Raw genomic sequence first — 19,747 nt, 5'->3', positions numbered from 1 at the left:
AACAAAGGTTACAAGTCTCACTAAATAGATTTATTACTATCCTTAAAAATCTTGTTAGGACACTGGATTCTAGCATGGGAAGGGAATTGGTTTCATGAAAATCCTTTTATTGCATCAATATATTCTATTATATTCTATGAAGAAAAGAGACAGGAAGACTGAATACCAGAGATAATTTGGGGAGGGGGAGTTTATAGAGTGGGTATTTATTTTCAAAATGAACCCAAGAACAAGTGATGATCCCTGGGGTAGTTCTTTGGACTTCACTTTTCTCTCACTTCCTCAATTCCACAAGGATAAATGATGGATCAATGAGGTCCTAATAACTAGCTGCCCAAGAAACCTTTGTACCAATTTTTAAGTAGTGGTCACAGCTGTATACATTGATCAAATTTTGTAATCCAATTAGTTAAACTATATAAATAATCTTACAGTTTGGGTACTTGGCTTATTTGGACATAGAATTTAAACCTCAGAGAAGTTTAAATAAGGTTCAATTTCCTGGGCTGGCTCCAGGAAAGAAAACACTGAGCTCTGGGAATGGTTTGAGCAGAATCATCTGAAGTTCCTCTCCAGTTTTGAAAATGTTAGTTATATGTAATTATATAACCATATTGAAAATGAAAAAAGTTAAATTTATGTCCTAAAATTATATTCTTTGATTTATCCTTAAAACTTTATCCATCTTTGAAAAATATCAACTTACCTTATGGCTTATCTAACTTATCCTTTTTTAAAAAGTTGCTACCTCTATTTTTTAAATTCTATTTTGAAATTTTTATTAATCTTTTCTTTGATTTTCAAGATTTCTTTTTGTTTTTAATCTATTTTTAAAATACACTGATTTTCTAGTTTTTTAGTTGCATAAGCAATTTGTTAATCTGTTTTTTCTCTTTTGATGATAAAAAGTGTTTCATGATATACATTTTGGTTGTATCCCCCAAATTTTTTGATATGTTATCTCCTTGCTGTTGTTATGTTAATGAAATTCTGTATCCTCTCTCTGATTTGTTCTCTGACCCACAAGTCCTATAGCTAGTTTTCTCAAATTAATTTTTAATCCTTTCTTCAATGGTCCTATGTTGAATGTTATTTTATTGCTTTATGGCCAGTAAGTTTTAGCTATTTTTCTGCTCTTCTGCATTTATAGAGTTTTTATACTTTAATACATAATAAATTTTTATAAAGATGCCATGTGCAGATAAAAAACATGTATAGTTTTTTCTATTCCTATCTAGTAATTGCCAGAGAACTACCATATCTAGATTTTCTAAAATTTTATTCAGATCTCTTAATTTCTTTTTAATTTTCAATTTGGTCTAGCTCAAAAAGAAGTATATTGAGGTCCCTCACTATTATAGTTTTTACTGTCTGTTTCACTCTGTAACTCATTTAGTTTTTCCTTTAAATATTTATATGCAATGCCATTTAGTGGATATGTCAAATATTGGCATTAATTCATCACTTTTGAGAACTTTTGAGCAAAATGTAGTTTTCCTTTTTATCTCTTTTAATCTAGTCAGGTTTTGTTATTATCTTAATAAATGAGATAATTGTAATTATTTTAATTAATTCATAATCTTAATAACTTATTTGTTATTATCTTAACTATCTATAATTAATAGATAATTATAATAGATATAATTATCTATATCTAATCAAGGTAGAATATAATTGCTACCTTGACTTTTTCATATTCCTGATCTAGCTATAAAAAGTCACATAATAAACTAATTAGAAGAACAAAAAAGAAATTACTTTTTGCATCTATGGCTGGGGAAGAGTTCATGACCAAACAAGTAATAGAAAGAATTCACAACAGATAAAATACATGATTTTGGTTACATACAATGTAAAAAGTTTTGTACCAACAAAAACAATGCAGATAAGATTAATGAGTTGTTAATTCAGAAGAGAAAAAAAAAAACTTCTGCAGCATGTTTCTCTGATGAACATCTCATTTTCAAATTATATAAAGAATTATTCAGATTTATGACAAAAAGAGCCACTCTCTCATTGCTAAGTGGTCAAAAATTATGAATAGGCAGTTCTCAAGGGAAGAAATCCAACTTAGCTATAGCCATATTACAAAAATATTTTAATTGCTAATAGATAAATGTAAATAAAAGCAACTTTGAGATTCTACCATATATAAACCATATAAAGTTGACAGAAACATAAATGACTGATGTTAGAGGGTCAGTAGGAAAACAGCACATTAATGTACTGTTGGAAGAGCTATTAATTGTGCCAGCCATTCTCAAGACAGGATGTGGGGGAAGGAGGGAATAAATGCAAGTTCACTGAATAGAAAATAATTTTAACTGCACTTATCTATGGAGAAATCCTACTTTTGATTGAGTCCTTTATCAGTGCGGAAAGAGAAGATGGCCAATCCAAATCTCCATATGACACAAAAAATATTCCATAAAGCCATAGCCTCCTTAGCACTGCACCCAAGTTAAGTTTTGCCTCCTCTTTTGCTCCTTCACAACTACTGGAGAATCTGCTGAGGACTGATGACAAAGTCAAGAACCAAATAATAGCAATAATAGCAAGAAAAAGGAAAGTGCTAGATCTTAAAGCTCCTTCTTTCAGGAGTTCAATAAAATCAGCATTCATTAAATTCCTATGTAATATATTACATTGAGTTTGGGGGAAAATATGAAGTTTAGCTTAGGGATGCAGGCTAATTGGAGTGGAGAATAAGATGTAAACCCAAGTAGCTATTATTCATAATAACCACCCAGAACAGGAAAAAAAAAATCATTGCTTTTGGGAAGGTCATGGGAAGTTTCTTGGAAGTTGTGGCAGTGAAATAGGTCTAAAGTTGGAGGCAGGGGAACTGGGTTCAAAGCATCACTTTTGAAATATTTTTAAAAGTGGATAGATAGGATACTTGGAATCATGGGGAATGGATTCAAATCCCACTACTGGCAATGGCTGTATGACTCAAGATAAGTCACTTAATCTCTACAAATCTGAGTTTCTTAATGTATAAAATGGAGGAGTTACACTAAATAGTCTTTAAAATACCTTCCAGCTTTCAAATCCATGATTCTAAGATTCCCTCCTTTTACAAATGACAAACCTGAGTCCTAGTGAGGGTAAATCATTTGTTAAAATAGGAAGTTGTAAAAATAGAATGATCATAGTAATCAAACCTGAAAGAAAATTCAAAATCCATCATTTTTAGTTTTTCATTTGCAGCTTTCTTAATATATGAATGTAGCTGTACCTCTATACAGACTTAGTGGTCCCCTAATTCTGTGATTTGATTCGGCATATGAGTAGAGGGAAATGATTGCTGATTGAATGAAAAACTTCAGGAATAGAGAAGCCATCCAGAGACCACTAAGAATTGATTTACATGAAATGATTCTCTCCCTAGTTGAGTTAAAATTTCATTTTGTTTCCAAGTTGCCTACCCCCCTTACACATTTTATTATTTAAACTAATAGATATGGTTTTTCTCAACTATCTTTTTTCTCTGATAAATGTTTGCTTACTACATGATTGCTTTTTGTGTAGTAAATGTGGTAAGAAAGGCAAGATAAGAAGTTTAAGATTAAAAGTTAACTGTTGTCCTCACTATTGGGAAGATTAATATCTATCTAAAAAACAATGTTACCCTACAAGTTTAAAATGCAGTTACTTCCCTCCAAAACAAATAAGAAAAGTTAGCTTTTATCCTGAACTCCATCAGAGAATGATACATCTAAATTTCAAATATCTGTCATATAATAGATATAATTCTTTTGAAGATAGGAGAGAAAAGAAATGATAATCTAGAAATGACCATATGCTAACTACCCATACATTTTGTCTTACCTCTGCATTAACTTCTTCCAATATTTCATTGAGACCCCTGGTGCAACTGATAATGCTTTGTCCCACTAGAACAGAAAAACACATCATGACTATACTGATTACAGTCACATTTCACTCTTAAATTAAGTATTTTTTCACTTTCCAAAGCAATAGAAATTTTCAAAGCATTAATTCAAAGATATTTTTTATGCCTCTGTTTCATTTTATGTATAGAAAAGTTTCCTTTTTTCTTTGAATGGTCTGTTAACAGTGAAACAAACAAATATTAATATAGAAGTAAAGAAAACATGAGTTTTATCATATTCTTACTAGCTGTGTGATCTAGGCAAGTATCCTAATCTCTATCTGCTGCAGTTTTTTTCACCTTCAAAATGAATATAATTATAGCACTATTCTCAGAGTTGTGAGAATAAAATGAGATAGAATTGTCAAGTGCTTTGCTTTAAGGTTTTAAGTCCTTAACTAGATAAATATAAATGTGGAAAAAATTAAGAAAATCATGCACTAGGATTTATTTTTCTTTTGCATTACAAACTTTTGAAGCGTTTCCTAAGAATATGTTTGCTAGCTATTAAATGAGAAGAATTTACCTTTCTTTAAACTATTCAGAACAAAGAAAAAAATGCTAAGTATGTGAGTGTGCACAATTATTTTTAAAGGACTAAGGACAAAAATACCTAGGATTTTGAAGCTTTTGGATCTCATGATGTACTTAACCCAAATGTCAAGCAGAAAAATGGGATCTTTCAGTAGATGCCTAGATAAGGTAGCCATTTAAAATGTGAATTGGGGAAGCTAAATGATGCAGTGGATCAAATCCAGCCTCAGACACTTAACATTTACTAGCTATGTAACCCTGGGCAAGTCACTTAACCTCAATTGCCTTACCAAAAAAAAAAAAAAAAAAAAAGATAAAATAATTGTGATTCTAAATTAGATAAATTATATCTGGTGAAAACTTTATTTTCTATCATTTTTTTCTATTTCCTCCTTGACACGGAATTACTTTTATACAAAAAAAGTGATCCTCATAATAACCTAGGTACCTAAGACTTAATTGCTCAGATACTTTCAAACACTAAAGTTGGGGAGTAATTTGTTAGGATTATAGCTAAACTGGATGCTTTTCTAAATTTAGTATTTTCTTAAAAGTTTTCACTATACTAATTTAAAATAAGAAATCATTGTTCAACTTTGAGATTGACAGAGATAAAATAAATTTAAAAATCTTACACATCTCTGTGTATGTAAGTATATGAATGTGTGTGTGTGTGTGTGCGTGCGTGTACGCGCGCATATATATAAATGTATAATACTTTGGAACTTTCAGTTAAAAAAAACACACACAACAAAAACCATTTATCATAATGATAAACTGTGAACATGACCATCACAAAAAGTTTTTAAGTTTGTTCTATAGCATCAGAATTATGATAGTTTAATTTCTGAGAACCTTTCAATTGATACTTTTTGGCAGAAATGCTTTATCTTGTTATTTGAAGTTCAGCTGTTAGTATTACCCTGGAACTACTTCCCTCCAGAACAAATAAGAAAAGTTAGCTTTTGTATTGAATCCCACCAAAGAATGATACCTCTAAATTTCAAATATTTCTTATATAATAAATATAATTCTCTAGGAGACGAGAGAAAAGAAGTGATCATCTAGAGATAATCATCCTCTAACTACCCATATGTTTTGTCTTAGCTCTGCATTAACTTCTTCCAAAAGTATTATAATGTTAGATATGAAATGGTAGAAACAGACCACTCTGTGTGTGTGTGTGTGTGTGTGTGTGTGTATGTGTGTGACAAAGTATTTAAGCAATTTAATTAATTCTACTTCCAAACTTGTACTCTCTTTGTACAGATATGTATGTTTTCATATGATTTTTAATCTGAAATTACTATATAAGTTTAGTAAATGCAATTTATAAAGCTCTCAGTTGTCTTACTTGCTTTGAGGCATCTTACCTCTCCAAGTTCAACCATAAGCTCACAGTATCTTTGAATGTGCCCTATTCTCAAGTGTATCTCAGCAGCTTCCTTCAGGCGTTCATCCTTACTAGGTGTACCAATACCACCTCCAAACTTGGACATCTTGACCTTTGTTAGTTCTTGAGCTTTGGACTGGAAAAAAGGAAATTATTTAGTGAATTCTGTGATTACAAATAGAAAATAATAAAAATACAAGAAGGACAAAACCCCCAACCAAACAAGCTTTAACTAATGGAAGTATGAAGTCTATTTTTAAATATCTATGAATTAAAGCTGTTACTGACACTATCTCAAAAGTTAAGAAAAAGTAGAATTAAGATTTTCTGGGGACAGAGGGAAAAAGATGAAAATTTTAATAATACCTAGGTACAAAATAAAATTGCAGTTACAAAAGCAAGGGGCTAAATTATACTTTTTGGATCAAAAGATGAAAAGTATTTTGTCTTTCAAATGCAAAAATTATTCACCCACTCTAAATAGCCAATATATTTTGAGTTATCCATCCCAAAGTGGTTTGTAATGAGCCAACAATTTCCTCATCCAGTCTTTGTTGTGACTAATACCACTGTATTTATGAGATGAATCACCAGTTTAAGGATTCTGTCTTTGTAGACCATTTTTCCCTTCTCTGAATCACTAAGCAACTTTAAAAATCATATAACATATCTTGTTTATTGACCTTAAACTCTAAATAACAATTTTAAGTAATGATATATTTCCATTGTACACAAACACAACATCCCTGTTTTGGGGACTCAAAATTAGGTGTATCCAGAGATGTGTGGCTAAGTTATTATGGTGGTGGTTAAGTTCAGGCCAGGTACAAGCAAACCCCAATAAGTAAGTTTCAACCTAGAATTTTAATATGCCCAAAAGAAGCCAAACCCCTGAAAAGGACTTTAATGCTAAAATGTGAGGTTAATGTAGCAACTTTATAATTATTTAATGAACTATGAGGCTAAAGGAATTCAGGGTATTTTCTTATATTAAAGGCTTCAGGAACAGTACTACAGAAAACTTATTTATGAGGATAGATTAGTCTGTGCTTTACTTACTTCATTTTTTCCTTTCACAGATAATCAGCAATGCCACATGATGCCCCAAATAGCTAATGCAATCTTAGGCTACAATAGGGGAAGGAAGCATAGAGTTCCAAAAAGAGATGTTATAGGGAAGACTTCCTAACAGAGTTTTCCAAACGTAATAATGCTCTACTTAGAGAAGCAGCGAGTCTTCCATCATTGAAAAACTTTCAAAGAAATTTGTTGGAAACATTGTAGAGGGAAATGCTACTTAGATGTGAGCTAGATGAGCTAGATAATTGCTCATGGACCTACATCACTGATGAAAGATGTAGAATATAATGATGTACCAAATAGAAGATGAGTGAATATTAACTCACTCACTGCAGTGTTTATAACATTTCTGAGTCTAGAGAATGGCTCAAGAGAACATGAACAAATCTTAGCAACTTTTTTCTTTTTATGCCTGCCTATGAAGAGTTTTCCCCCAACTCCAGCCAGTGTCATGCAGAGCAGCAGACTTGTTTGTTTGCTTTACTTACAGTTTTAAATCTAACCAGATGTTTCATATGCATAATTCCTTTGGAGTAGTCCTGGGGAAGTAAGCTATCATCTTGTCCTTGTATTACTGCAACTAGGTCCCATAAATTTTTGCTGCCTCCTGGTGGCTAGAGGTGAAAATATACATCAGATATACACTAGTGAATTTAAGGGTTTTTAAAAATACCACCAATCATAATTCTCATTTATATCGTCCAAAAAAGTTTACAAAGAATTTCCCATAGGACTCCTAGGAGGTATATAATACAAGTAATATGATTTATATGACTCCTTAAGAAATTGATGCTTAAAGAACTTAATGTGATTTGTCTACAAATTTAAAATGAGGTCTCCTGATTCTCAGTGCTGAACTCATTCCATTATTCTCTACTACTCAATAAATATAAAACAAAAAGGAAAAAAAAAGGTCCATGGTTGCTAACTGTAGCAAAAAGTTCATACTAAAGTTATACAATACTCACTGATAAGCATTCTGAAAACCATTTGAGTTTTTTCCCTCGAAGATTACTTGTTAGTTTTTCTACTTCTTGTTTAATATCTCTTGATACTTTCCCACACAAGAGAGGTGGTGCACCTGATTCCATAGCACGATCTGGAGTAGAAACTCAATGAGTAAGAAAAACCCTTGCAAAATATAAGCTAAGAGAATATAAAATTTGTATAAGTTCAGTACCAGTGTTCCCAATGATTTGTTCCCAAGATCTATCTGCTAGGATGTTTATTTGTAGAGGAGTGATTAAAGCTATTAATGACCAGAGTCTCACTGTGGAATCCCGGGAGCAAGATGCCATAGTAAAGGGACGACTTGGATGGCACGTTAACCCTAAATGGAAAGATTTAAAACTATTTAATCTAAAGCAACAATATATCATAAAATTTACATTTTATGTATAAATCTAACAAAATTAAACTTGATGTAAAAATACTATGAATAATTAAGGACTGAATTCAGAAATAGTCCTAAATTCATTTTTCTTACATACTGCACAGAATTGTCTAATGTCTGTATTCCAATAAGCAAGAATAGAAGGATGTTTATATTTGTGGACAAAAGTCAGTATTTTTCTCTTGGCATAGTAAATGCTTTTTGTCCTGTTTTTGCAAAACCATCCTTGGTTGTTGGGAATGGCTATTTATTTATAAGTTAGGAAGATTTGCAGAATGGAATGTTGCAATTCAGGTTTATATTCATATTAGCACTGTCATAGCAACATACATTTTCTAGCTGTCCAGAAAGTTACTAAGAGAATCATTCAACTAGGGAGGCAGTTGCTCTATATAGCTCACCCAAATCCTTCACTGGTGGCTGCAATCAGAATAATTATTCCTATTTCTCACTTTTCTCTAGCTGAGTTCTTGATTACCTAAGAGCCATAAACAAATACAGCACTACCAAAAATTATTCAAGGGACTATTCTTCTATAAGGCCCAAATACAAACTAATTCATTGAAAGAATCTCAATATTTTTCTCTGCTTTATTTCTGGGGGAAGGGGGGAACCCACTACAATATGATTGAAACTAAAGGGTTTTGTGTAAATAAAGAAATGTAAGACATGATTTTCAAAATTATAAAGCTATTTTTAAAGGGAAATGAATATTACCACTCTAGATAAAAATGTGTCAACTGGATGGTTTAGCATGATTTATTAAATGATTACAAAATGTATATGATTGTATCAAGTAATGGTCGAAAGCAAGTTAAGATCTGTGAGATGAATATGTAATTGAAGAGCATTAATTCTAAATTTGGAGAAACTGAAGGAGGCTTACCCTTTCTTTTCCCCATTACTTCAATCAAATGCCTAGCAATCAAATCATCATGGGCTAGGTTTCTCAAAGCAGATATTCTTAGAACCCCAATATACCCACTGAATTCTCCCAGAAAGAATTTAGGGCCATTGATTTGGATATGGTTAGTGATCTAGTTTCCTGTTCCTAATATGAGATAGTTCAATATTTTAGTCAAATATTATTAATTAAACAAATAAATGGATAATCATAAAATGCAAGAACTAGGAATTTTAAAGGTAAAAATCAATAGTTACCATATACATCTGCACCATGGTCGTATACTGTATCCAAACAGATTCCTTCTCGCGTATCCCACACCCTAATAGTACTATCCCAACTGCCTGATATTAGCAGATAAGGGATTTCAGTGTTCCACATTAATCCCCTCACAGGTGCAGTATGTCCAGTAAGTGTATTTATACAAGTATCTTGTGTATAATCCCATATACGAACAGTACTGAAAAGAGGATAAATATAACAAGTTATAACTTAGCTAAAAAATTAAATTATCCTAAAAATATAACAATCACTCAATAATCTTTTTTTGTTTTTAGAATACATTAAAATAACCTCTTATTTCACAGCACATGAAAATGAAATTTAACTAGACTAATAACACCACTAAACATATATGACTTTTCAGTTTATAGCCCATTTCAAGATAATAATGGAAATATTAAGTGGTCTTAAAATTATTGATAATTTAGTTCTCTTAACAAAGAATTTAGCCAATGTAGTTTTTATAGTTTTGTTTTATAATTCTTAAAAGCATACCAAAATTTTAGTGGTATGTTGCTTATACAAAAAAGTAATTTTTTGAAAAAGTAAATGTTCATATAAATATAAATGTTCACTATAATCAAAGAGAAAACATAGCTAGTTTGCTGAGTTTCTCTTAAAATGCCATTTGCATAGTTTTAAAATGACAATAATAAAATATAAATAAAATAAAATCCCTGACCATTTCTACAATAGAAATTAATACCTGGAAAAAAAATTTTAATATTCAGGAAACAGTAAATCAATTTGCTTTTGGACAAAAATATTATTATATCTTATTTATTTCTGTGGCTTTCTGTGTGCACCAATATTATCTTGGCCACTATAGAACTACTATTAATTCAAATAAAGTTTTAACTATCACCATAAAAATTAGCCCTCTGATTAAAAATATATTAAATTTAAATATACAAATTTAATTTGTAGATTTATCAGATGTTTATGTATCAATCATCTGTTTGTATCTCTGATATTTAGCACAGTGCTTTGCATGTAATGAACAATTTGAAATAATTTATGCATTCACTTATTACTTTCAAAATATTTATACCTGTTGTAAATAGATGGGGATAGGTTTGGAGTGAAGGACTAAAAGACTTCTAAGATCTTTTTCAGACTTAGATATATGATACATTTACTCAATGTTTTTGAAGGAACAATAGTAACAGATGTCTCTGACCTTAAGGTTGACTGTGCATGCCCCATTGCATACATTTGAGGACCATAAGATGTAATAGTTAAATATAGAAACCTAGAAAATCTCACAGTCATTCATTCTTACCAACACAAATCTCCCTTTGGGGGCAATATTACTTACTACCTGATAAAATTTCACAATTATAATTATAAGTATCATTCAATTGGGCAATATGCTAGTCAAATCTCAAAATTGTTAAATATTATTTCTGCTTTAAATAAGTCAATAGATTGCTTTAAAAGAATTTTATTGTTGAATAGGCTGGGTCGTAATACACACATACATATGTACATATATGTCTATGCAGACACATACACATATATGTATATACATACATATAAAACTAATCAAAGTATAGAGGCAGTTAGATGGCTCAGTAACTAGGACACTGGGCCTGAAGTTGGGAAGATCTGAGTTCAAGTTTAATCTCAGACAGCTCTGTGACCCAGGGCAAGCCACTTAATTTTTTTTTCCTGAAGCAATTTGGGTTAAGTGACTTACCCAGGGTCACACAGCTAGGAAGTGTTAAGTGTCTGAGTTCAGATTTGAACTCAGGTCCTCCCGATTTCAGGGCTATCATTTAATTTTTTTAAATCTATGCTATGCTGAAATTAATGTGTCTAATTTCATCAAATTTAGATTCTAGGAATTAGAATTTAGACATAGACACTTAGAATAAGAATCAGGCATTTAGAATCCAAGAATACATACCCATCATCAGAACCACTACAAAGTATTCCTTCTCTCAGGGGAGACCATCTTACATGAAACACCTTTGCAGTATGTCCAGTAAACACTTTCAGTGGTTGATCAGAGCTGGTGGCTAAGTAATAAACACGGACATTTTTGTCTTCACAGCCAGTAGCTATCATGTCTCTGCAATATTATCAACATGATCATCAGAACTGGGAGTTTCTGGTTTTGTTAATACAAACTCAAAAATAGAAAGGAGCTTTAATTCCTAAATATGGAGGGGGGTTTGGACTTTATAAATAATGAGAGCTATTGAAAAACTTTGAAGAATGAAATGCCATGATCATAACACCTTAAAAACTAATTGTTAATGGGATAAGTGAATGAAGTCTTAAAGGTAATTTTACAAACACTATTAAGAAATTATAAAAGGTTTGACATTTCTAAATAGTTATTGTAACATTTTTATGTACATGCTCTGCCTTTCTATGATTTCTTATGGTCTTTTTGGCATGTACACATAAATATAGAAAACATACATATCCAGACATGCAAATGTACATATACACATTCAGTCAATCAACAAATACCTATAGGTGCCTAATATATGCTAGGAACCACATTAGTGCCTAGCATATTTCATTACACAAAGAAGGTTCTGATTTGTTGAGTGAACACAAAAGGAATCCATTTGTTTATATTCTTTTTTCACATAAGTATATCTTATGATAGATATAAACTCAGTTACTCTGAAATATCAGCTTCCTGCAAAGTTTCCTAGCCTGGCAAGTTCACAGTTCCTTCTTTATTACTAAAAGTTCTCATAAAGCTTGTGCAAGTTAGCATCTATAGATAAACTTATTTTATAATTGCAACCCTGAGAGGTAGGTATTAATATTATCCCTACTTTACAGATGAGGAAACTGAGGCAGGTAGATTTAAATTACTTGCCCAGGATTGCATAGCATGTCTGAGGCCACATTTAACTCAAGTATTCCTTCCTCTAGTTCAACATTCTATCCAATACTTCCTCTATTTGACACTAATGCAATGAGGGCTGGGCATCCCAGGAATAAATAATCAAATGTATGAGACCTAAACAGGGTGGTAAGCCATTCAAGAAGTTGGAGGGGATAAAGGAAGGAGGCAAGAAGTAACAAGGCCTTGGCTTGCTTTAGCAAATTATTCATCTGTTTCCAGGTCCTGCAGCTTTCTGAACTCCAAAGACCCATCTCTCTTTCTTCATGCCCTTTGCTTAGCTGTTTGCTATCCACAGCAAAGAAGTCTTCTTAAGGGCCCAGGCTTGGGAAGAATTCAAACTAATATGGAATTGTGTTAACACATTTGGGGAAGACCACATTTATGCACACTTTTGCTATGTGGAGCAAGACCCCATAATTCTATGGAAAAATCATGTGGTTTGAGAAATCTAGAAAAGCTGGTTAGCTGGAAAAACCCTGGGAAGGCCAGACTCAGGAAAGAAGAAAAAGACTCTGCAGGACAAGGCCCTTTTTCTCTTTGCCTCTGTCATCAGCATTATATTGGAGCTCTGAGGTTTGTCTCAGATCCTTTTGATATTTGGGAAAAAATTGAGGGTACTCAGTATTAGATGAATGTCAAGAGAATGATATTTTCAATCCTGCAACTGCCTGATTTGGCAAATACAAGCTAAGAAGTTAAACTCCTTAGTAAACCACTTAAGTTTAAGCATTTAGTCGCCAAATATAAAATAAGGTATTAAGAATCAGATAGTTTAACCCTGACTTTATCTTGACCCTCAAGAATGGCTACTATATATATTATAGATTATTCCATACTATATTCTTAAAAAGGTATGCTATATAATTAGTGCATATTTAATTCAATTTAACCATCATTTATTATGTGCCTACTATATGTAAAGCCTGAAACACATAATTTGACCCAGAATTCATTCCACTGTAAGGTGAATTATCAGAGTATTTAATATATTTCCAGTATTTCTATCTCTGATAAGTCCAATGAAAAACCATGAGAAATTTCCTATTAAAATCTGAAGAAAAATGCTAAATGTATTATGAATAGTTTGTAAGTACACTGAGCTCAGGGACCATATCTGAACCAAGTATCCTTAGTATAATTCTGTATCTCCTGTAGTTTCCCCATAAATAACATTTATTCATAGTTGGACTTGGATTCACCTGTTTTGCATTGGTTATTTGATCAGTGCTTCCTCTCAAACAAGAATATCCTTTCATTAAGAAAAAAAAAACAAAAACTTCCACCTATGTTTTGCATTTTAGATGCCTCAGATTACCACACATTGCAGCAGCAATACAGTCCCTGATTATGATAGGGTAGGATAGGAAAAGTTCATAAATGTAGAACAAACAGCAACTTGTGCAATGCCTAATTTCCTGCATAGATGCCAGAAGGGACAGGATAATGTTGGTAGGGCCATAAATAAATGGGCTTTACTTCCTTTTATGGATTACAGCTTCACAGTCATTAAAGTGAATCCTATTTGCAGAAGACTTGAAAATTTTGTCTTCTTTAATCATCAAGAAAGCAGGATTTTAAAATAATAAGATAATTCTTTCCCATTATTTATATTATATGAAAACATAATAATGTTCAAAACATTTTTACAAACATTATATTACAATTATCTAAGAAGAAAATCTTTGGACCTAGGTTCAGTAGAAATAAGTCTAGTCCTTACTTTACTATGAATTTACTTCCTATATTACTATGAAGATCAAATAAAATAATATATTTGAAAGTGTTCTGACATCTATAAAATTCTCTAAAATGTGTTCTAATTATAATTATTATTATACAGAAATCATCTTGTTAGGTAGATAGAGCAGGACTTCTTATCCTCATGCTGTAAATAAGGACATCGAAATTCAGAATGTTAAGAGCCCATCCATACTAGAGTATGTAACAAAGGAAGAGCTAGAGTCTTACTCTTATGACTTGGCATAGAGAACCTGACATTAAAACTGATCTGAGCATCATGGGCCTTCCTGTGTCCCCAGTGCAAATCATAACTCCACCCTATCTTCTCACCCTACATGTTACTTGTCCATATTTTCTTATGGATCTTCCACAGAGGGGCCAAGTGAACATGCTGGAGGCTTTCTTCTGGGTCTCAGAACACTGTCTAAGTATCAGTACAAATACTGAGACCATCCTAACTGGCAATGTAACTAGCTCATCTCCTTTTCCCATCATAACTTTCTTCACAGAGTTTTCTCATGCAATGCTACAAATCATTACATACTGTCTTTTTTTTAAGGATCTCACTTCTAAGGGCAATATCTGATATAAAAAAATGATAACTATTGGCTTTAAAGTTGTTGTTGTCGTTTTTTAATATTACAGCCATTGAGTTTGATGACTGGAACACATAAAATATCTTGAAAGTCACTGTTCATTTCATAAAAGAAAATTGCACTTACTTGTTGTTTTGGCTCCAATCACAACCAAAAACTGCAGCAGGATGTTTGTATTTGTGGAGAATGTTTCCATCAATTGTTCGAATAATGCTGAAATTAATTACAATATTGTAATAGGAAAAAAGCAACATCCAGAATATATTAATCCATGGGTCAAAATCAGATTTTATATAATTAAAGTATAAAATGTAAGTTCCATGGGACAGATACTTTCTCTTCAAAGTACCAGATGCTCTAAATTTAATTTAATGATGCTCTAAAATAATAAATAATAATTATGTCCTTATTTATATTGCATAATAATTTGACAACTTAAAGGTAGTACATTTTGTTTTAGCAAATTCATTTCCTATCTAACATTTCTACTTGGATATCATTTAAATAAGTAAGTTTATTTATTTATTTAGGGTAAGACTCATGAATTCATTAAAATAAGGAACTCCCAGTGAGAAAACTTTCTCTAAAAATGAAGGTCTATATTTTTACATTCTCTCTAAAAGGTTTCCTGGATCCAGAATCAATCAATATATATTTGAGGCAGGACTTCAACCCAGATCTTTCTGACACTTATCTATATCCATTCTGCATCCATTATGCCATGACTGCTTTTTATAGGCTTTTATATATGTATTCAATGTAAACATTTATGTATTAAATTTACTGTTTTAAAAATTAGCAGAGTAAGTTTTTCATAGAGTAACAATTGTATCTACAAAATTACTTACTTTGGTAATAAAACAAAGTAATTGGCTACAATTCAAACATACCTACTGATATATCTACACATTTTTGACTCCCTCCTATTCCCATCCAAAATACTTTTTGTGCTTTCTTAAACAGCAAAACAGGACAGTTTTCCTGTTCTTCCCCTCCCCCACAACACAAAACCTTTTTACTTTGTAAAAAAAAAAGAAAAAAAATCAAGTTTCTCTTAGTTTGTTGTTAGCTTGATCTACTTTGTTTTGTACTTTGGTCAGTTCAGATTCTTAGCAAAATTGAAGCTTAAAATATTTTAACCCCCATTTTAGAGTAGTATAAATTCTATAAACTTAGAGGAATAAGTTTTAAGAATAGTTTATGGCAACAAAGTGTTTTGTAGACCAGATCATCATAAATTCAGGCTTCTGAGTTGATCTCTTGGAGCCATTTCCACTGATAAACTGTCAAGTAGAGATTGTTTGTAAATTATGCATATATTTACTAAATACAGTATTTGCCCCAGAACTAAGAAGAAGGAAGTAAGTAGATTTCTTGGACTGGCATCAATATGGTAAGCCTCAGGGAAGAAAGGGTTACCACCTACCTAGGGAATTTGATCATGGTAGCCACTGTACTCAAGAATTCCATTGAGCTAGGGAGAAAAAAATCTCAAAAAAATCTTTATTTTAATTTTTTTTAAGTTTGTGAATTTCTTGGTAAGGATTTCTGGATATTGTTCCATAACCAATGTTCAATGGCTATTTATGTCGCATATGATGACTAAACCTACAACTACTACTGAAGCAGGAGGGAAACTGTTCCCTTTACTGAAACTGTGTTCCCTTTAAGATTATTACTTTTAGAGATTGTGTCCCCTTTTCTGATCTCAGAGATCAAGATCTCCCTGTCTCCAAGGAGTCTAGAGATAGGGTCCATCCTCCCAAGATAAGAGAAGCAATACTATTCAAGGGTAAATCAATTCCCATAGAAATTCTAAATTCTCATTCAACTGAGAAATCCTGGTCAAACAGCTCAAACTGTCCCAACCCCCTTCCCCCTCCCCCTCCACCTCCACCAGGATATGCCTATATAACAGCTTCCTTCAGCTAAGCTTCTTCCAAAAGAGGCCCAAGCAACTTGCTAGGAGGACCCTTTTGCCCGATGAGGATGCATTTCATTCTCATCACCAAATTCCATTTCCCCAATAAGTCTTTGCCACTATAGAAGTGAATCTCTTAGCAAACTGATTTCTATTCAAGAATTAATAATTCATTTTGCAATTAATAATCCAGGAATAAGTGAATTATTTCACTTTTAAACTTGTAGCTGATTAAAGGGGATTTTAACAGCTCTCTTATTGCCACTAACCTTATCACTACCCGGAATTTGAAGGCTTTTAAACTTCATCACTACTACTGACTACTACTATCACTACCACCACCATCATCACCACCACCACTACGGCTAAAGTAGGAGAGTAGGTAACATTTAGATTATTTTAAGGATTATAAAACATCTTACAAATATTATCACATAATGTTCCTAACAACCCTGTGAGTTAAGTATATCAGAATTGGTTGGAGAAATGTAAGAAAGATACAAATATATACAAAAGCCAAACTGTTTTAAAATATCTCAGCTAATTTTACTAGTGCTAATGTTGAGGTTGCCAAAAGATCATGTTTGTTTGTAAACAATGACCTAAAGCTATTTTCCCCTTGGAGTTTGTATTTTGTTTTGTTTTCAACTAGAAACTTTCTTTTGATGGAGCAAACTAGACAGGATACATTATAGAATGTATTGACCCAAACAATGATGGTGGCAGGGCAATCAGGTGCTACCATTAGTAGTAGGAGCAGCAGCAGCAGCAGCAGCAGCAGCAGCATCCACACTTACATGAGTCTGCTCTTGATGGGGGTGTGAATTAACACTCTGAAATTCTGTCCCCTTTGATTCCTGACCCCCCATCCCCCACTATCTCCCCAGGCTCCAGATACTCTTATGAGAGCATATTCTCCAGGCTGGGCCATTTCTAAGGCAAATCACCTCCATTGATAGCTGGATCTCCATTCAAATTCAGGCTGAAAAAGCCTTCAAAACAATTTCATTTGGTAGATCCTAGTCTGATCAGCTCAAACTGCCTCAGCCCCCCACCAAGATCTACTCATATAATAGGTTTCTATTTACTCATTTCTTTGCAGAATGACCAAAGCAGTAGCTGCCAGGATCCTGCCTGCTGAGGTGTATACTGTATCCCTTCATTTTTGCCTGTAACCTATTCCCCTAAATAAATCTACCTTTTGTCAAAGAGAAAGGCTATTGTGTATTCTTCGCATGACCAAATCCCAATTTTTGGTGCCTACCATCATCTGTGTCTATATCAGCCACATGAACAGGGTAATGATGACTAAATAAATGAGGGCAATTTTGTAAATTATAAAAGTACTCCATTAACTCTGGTGTTATTATTTCTTCTTGGGTAAAATCGAGATAATATATCCCCTAGAAGTGTCATGAAAACCTTCTGAAGATTCTTAAAGATAAATTCTATATTTGGTTTTCGTTTTCATTTTTCAATATAGATACACTAATGTTCCCTTATCAATTTAATATCTAACATTGTTTACATATCAGTTCATTTTGCATATTTAGAAAGAAACTTAATTTTATATCATCACTAAATACATATATGTGGATATGTGGGTATCATGCATTCTATATTATTAGATACTAATATTACATTTTTAGTGATAGTACTGCCCAAGTAATGACTTTAACAACATTTTTGCTCCCTAATACAAGAAACATAACAGAATCAGAGACTCTTTTTTAAAAAGATTTTTACCTTTGATATAATTTAATTCAACTACCTCATTTTATATATGAAGAAACTGAGGCCCAAGAAGTTTAAATGGCTAAAATAGTCAGTTCATTGTTCTTACTACCTACTCTAATATTATGCTACTATCAAATCTCTATATCATAAAGAGAGACATTTTTAAACACAGCACTCACCAGAATCCATCAGCACTGCATGTGGCTATTCTTCTGGAATCTTTATGACTCCAGGCAATGCAGAATATTCCATTTTTTCCATGCTTCAAAAAACGTAAAATACCTATCAATAAAAAATAATTCACCCCTTTTTTTCTCTTATTTATTCCTCTGGGGAAACTTTTTTTTCTACTAAGAATTCTATATTAATCACATGTCATTCCTTATATTTCTAGAATTGAAAAGTACTAAAAAAATTTGAAGAGGAATTGGTCACTTTCAGCTGAATAGAATGGGAAAGACATCATAAATAAGAAGTAATCCTCGAGTTGGCCCTTGAAGGAAATGACAGATTTCAATGGTCAGAGATAGCAAGGATGAATATGAGATGAATGAATGGGCAATCTGGACAAATATCGAGTCAGAAGGATGGGATTGGGAAGCAGCTAGTTACTATTCAAATGTGGATGAATTATAGAGTCAAGGCATCCTTAGCAATAATGAAAAACTGAAGATACACTTCTAATATATAGTGAACAATATAAGCCTTTATTTTCTTTAGATTGATTGGTTATTTAGAAAGGCAGCATGGTTTGTTGCTTAGAGAATTAAGTTTGAGAGTCAAGAAGGTGGAATTAAGTCTCACTTCTTAATATTGGGTATTTGACTTGGGCATGATACTTCATCTCTTAATTTTTCAGTCAACTCTCTAAGAATATCAGTTGCATAAAAAATAGCTGATATGCTTTGGCAGAGGAAAGTTTCTAACAAGGAGTTCTAAACATTTATGGAAACATATGATCCAGTCAAAAAATAATACAAACCATATGCCAAACCTACAGAAAGCAGCAGGATGACAGAGTAGAAAAAGAGCTGGTCCTGGATATAGGAGTACAAGGATTCAAGATCTACTTCAGAAACAAACTAGCTGCCCAAACACTACAAGTGCTCAGTTCACTGCTACAAGAGATTCTCTAAGAGTATAAACTGCAAAGAAGGTGAGACTTGCAATGGTAGTGGTACTGATGCGGGAAAGATTCCAATCTTTGATTCCCAACCCCCCTAGCTAATGTAAATTACCCTTTGACTCAAATCCTGGTCCCTTTGAATTCCAATAGAAGGTCCGGACCTGTCCCAGCCCCACCCGGATCTGAGCCAACTTTGGGGCTACACCCCAAAGCCCCTCGAGCTAAGTCTCAGACTTAAAAGGACCACACTGGGAACCCCTCTTGGCAGAGATTC

General features: G+C 32.7%; 1 protein-coding gene across 2 annotated transcripts in view; it reads right to left on the bottom strand.

Moving 5' to 3' along the window:
* WDR17 (WD repeat domain 17) overlaps positions 1-19,747 on the bottom strand; it is a 117,833-nt gene that overhangs the window by 33,311 nt on the left and 64,775 nt on the right. For both annotated transcript variants that reach the window (XR_004230404.1, XM_003773053.2), the window contains exons 10-18: positions 18,527-18,609; positions 14,816-14,902; positions 11,391-11,555; positions 9,457-9,659; positions 8,083-8,232; positions 7,871-8,001; positions 7,391-7,516; positions 5,803-5,958; positions 3,832-3,896 (exon numbers count right to left, since the gene is read on the bottom strand). Coding sequence is in view for 1 of the 2 variants with exons in the window: in XM_003773053.2 (XP_003773101.2) it covers positions 3,832-3,896; positions 5,803-5,958; positions 7,391-7,516; positions 7,871-8,001; positions 8,083-8,232; positions 9,457-9,659; positions 11,391-11,555; positions 14,816-14,902; positions 18,527-18,609 (1,166 nt within the window). In the remaining variant the exon portion in view is untranslated. The remainder of the gene's footprint in view (positions 1-3,831; positions 3,897-5,802; positions 5,959-7,390; positions 7,517-7,870; positions 8,002-8,082; positions 8,233-9,456; positions 9,660-11,390; positions 11,556-14,815; positions 14,903-18,526; positions 18,610-19,747) is intronic.

This window comes from Sarcophilus harrisii, chromosome 6 (genome assembly GCF_902635505.1).
Source record: "Sarcophilus harrisii chromosome 6, mSarHar1.11, whole genome shotgun sequence".
NCBI classification, from domain to species: Eukaryota; Metazoa; Chordata; class Mammalia; order Dasyuromorphia; family Dasyuridae; genus Sarcophilus; species Sarcophilus harrisii.
This window is presented reverse-complemented; position numbering and strand designations above follow the sequence as displayed.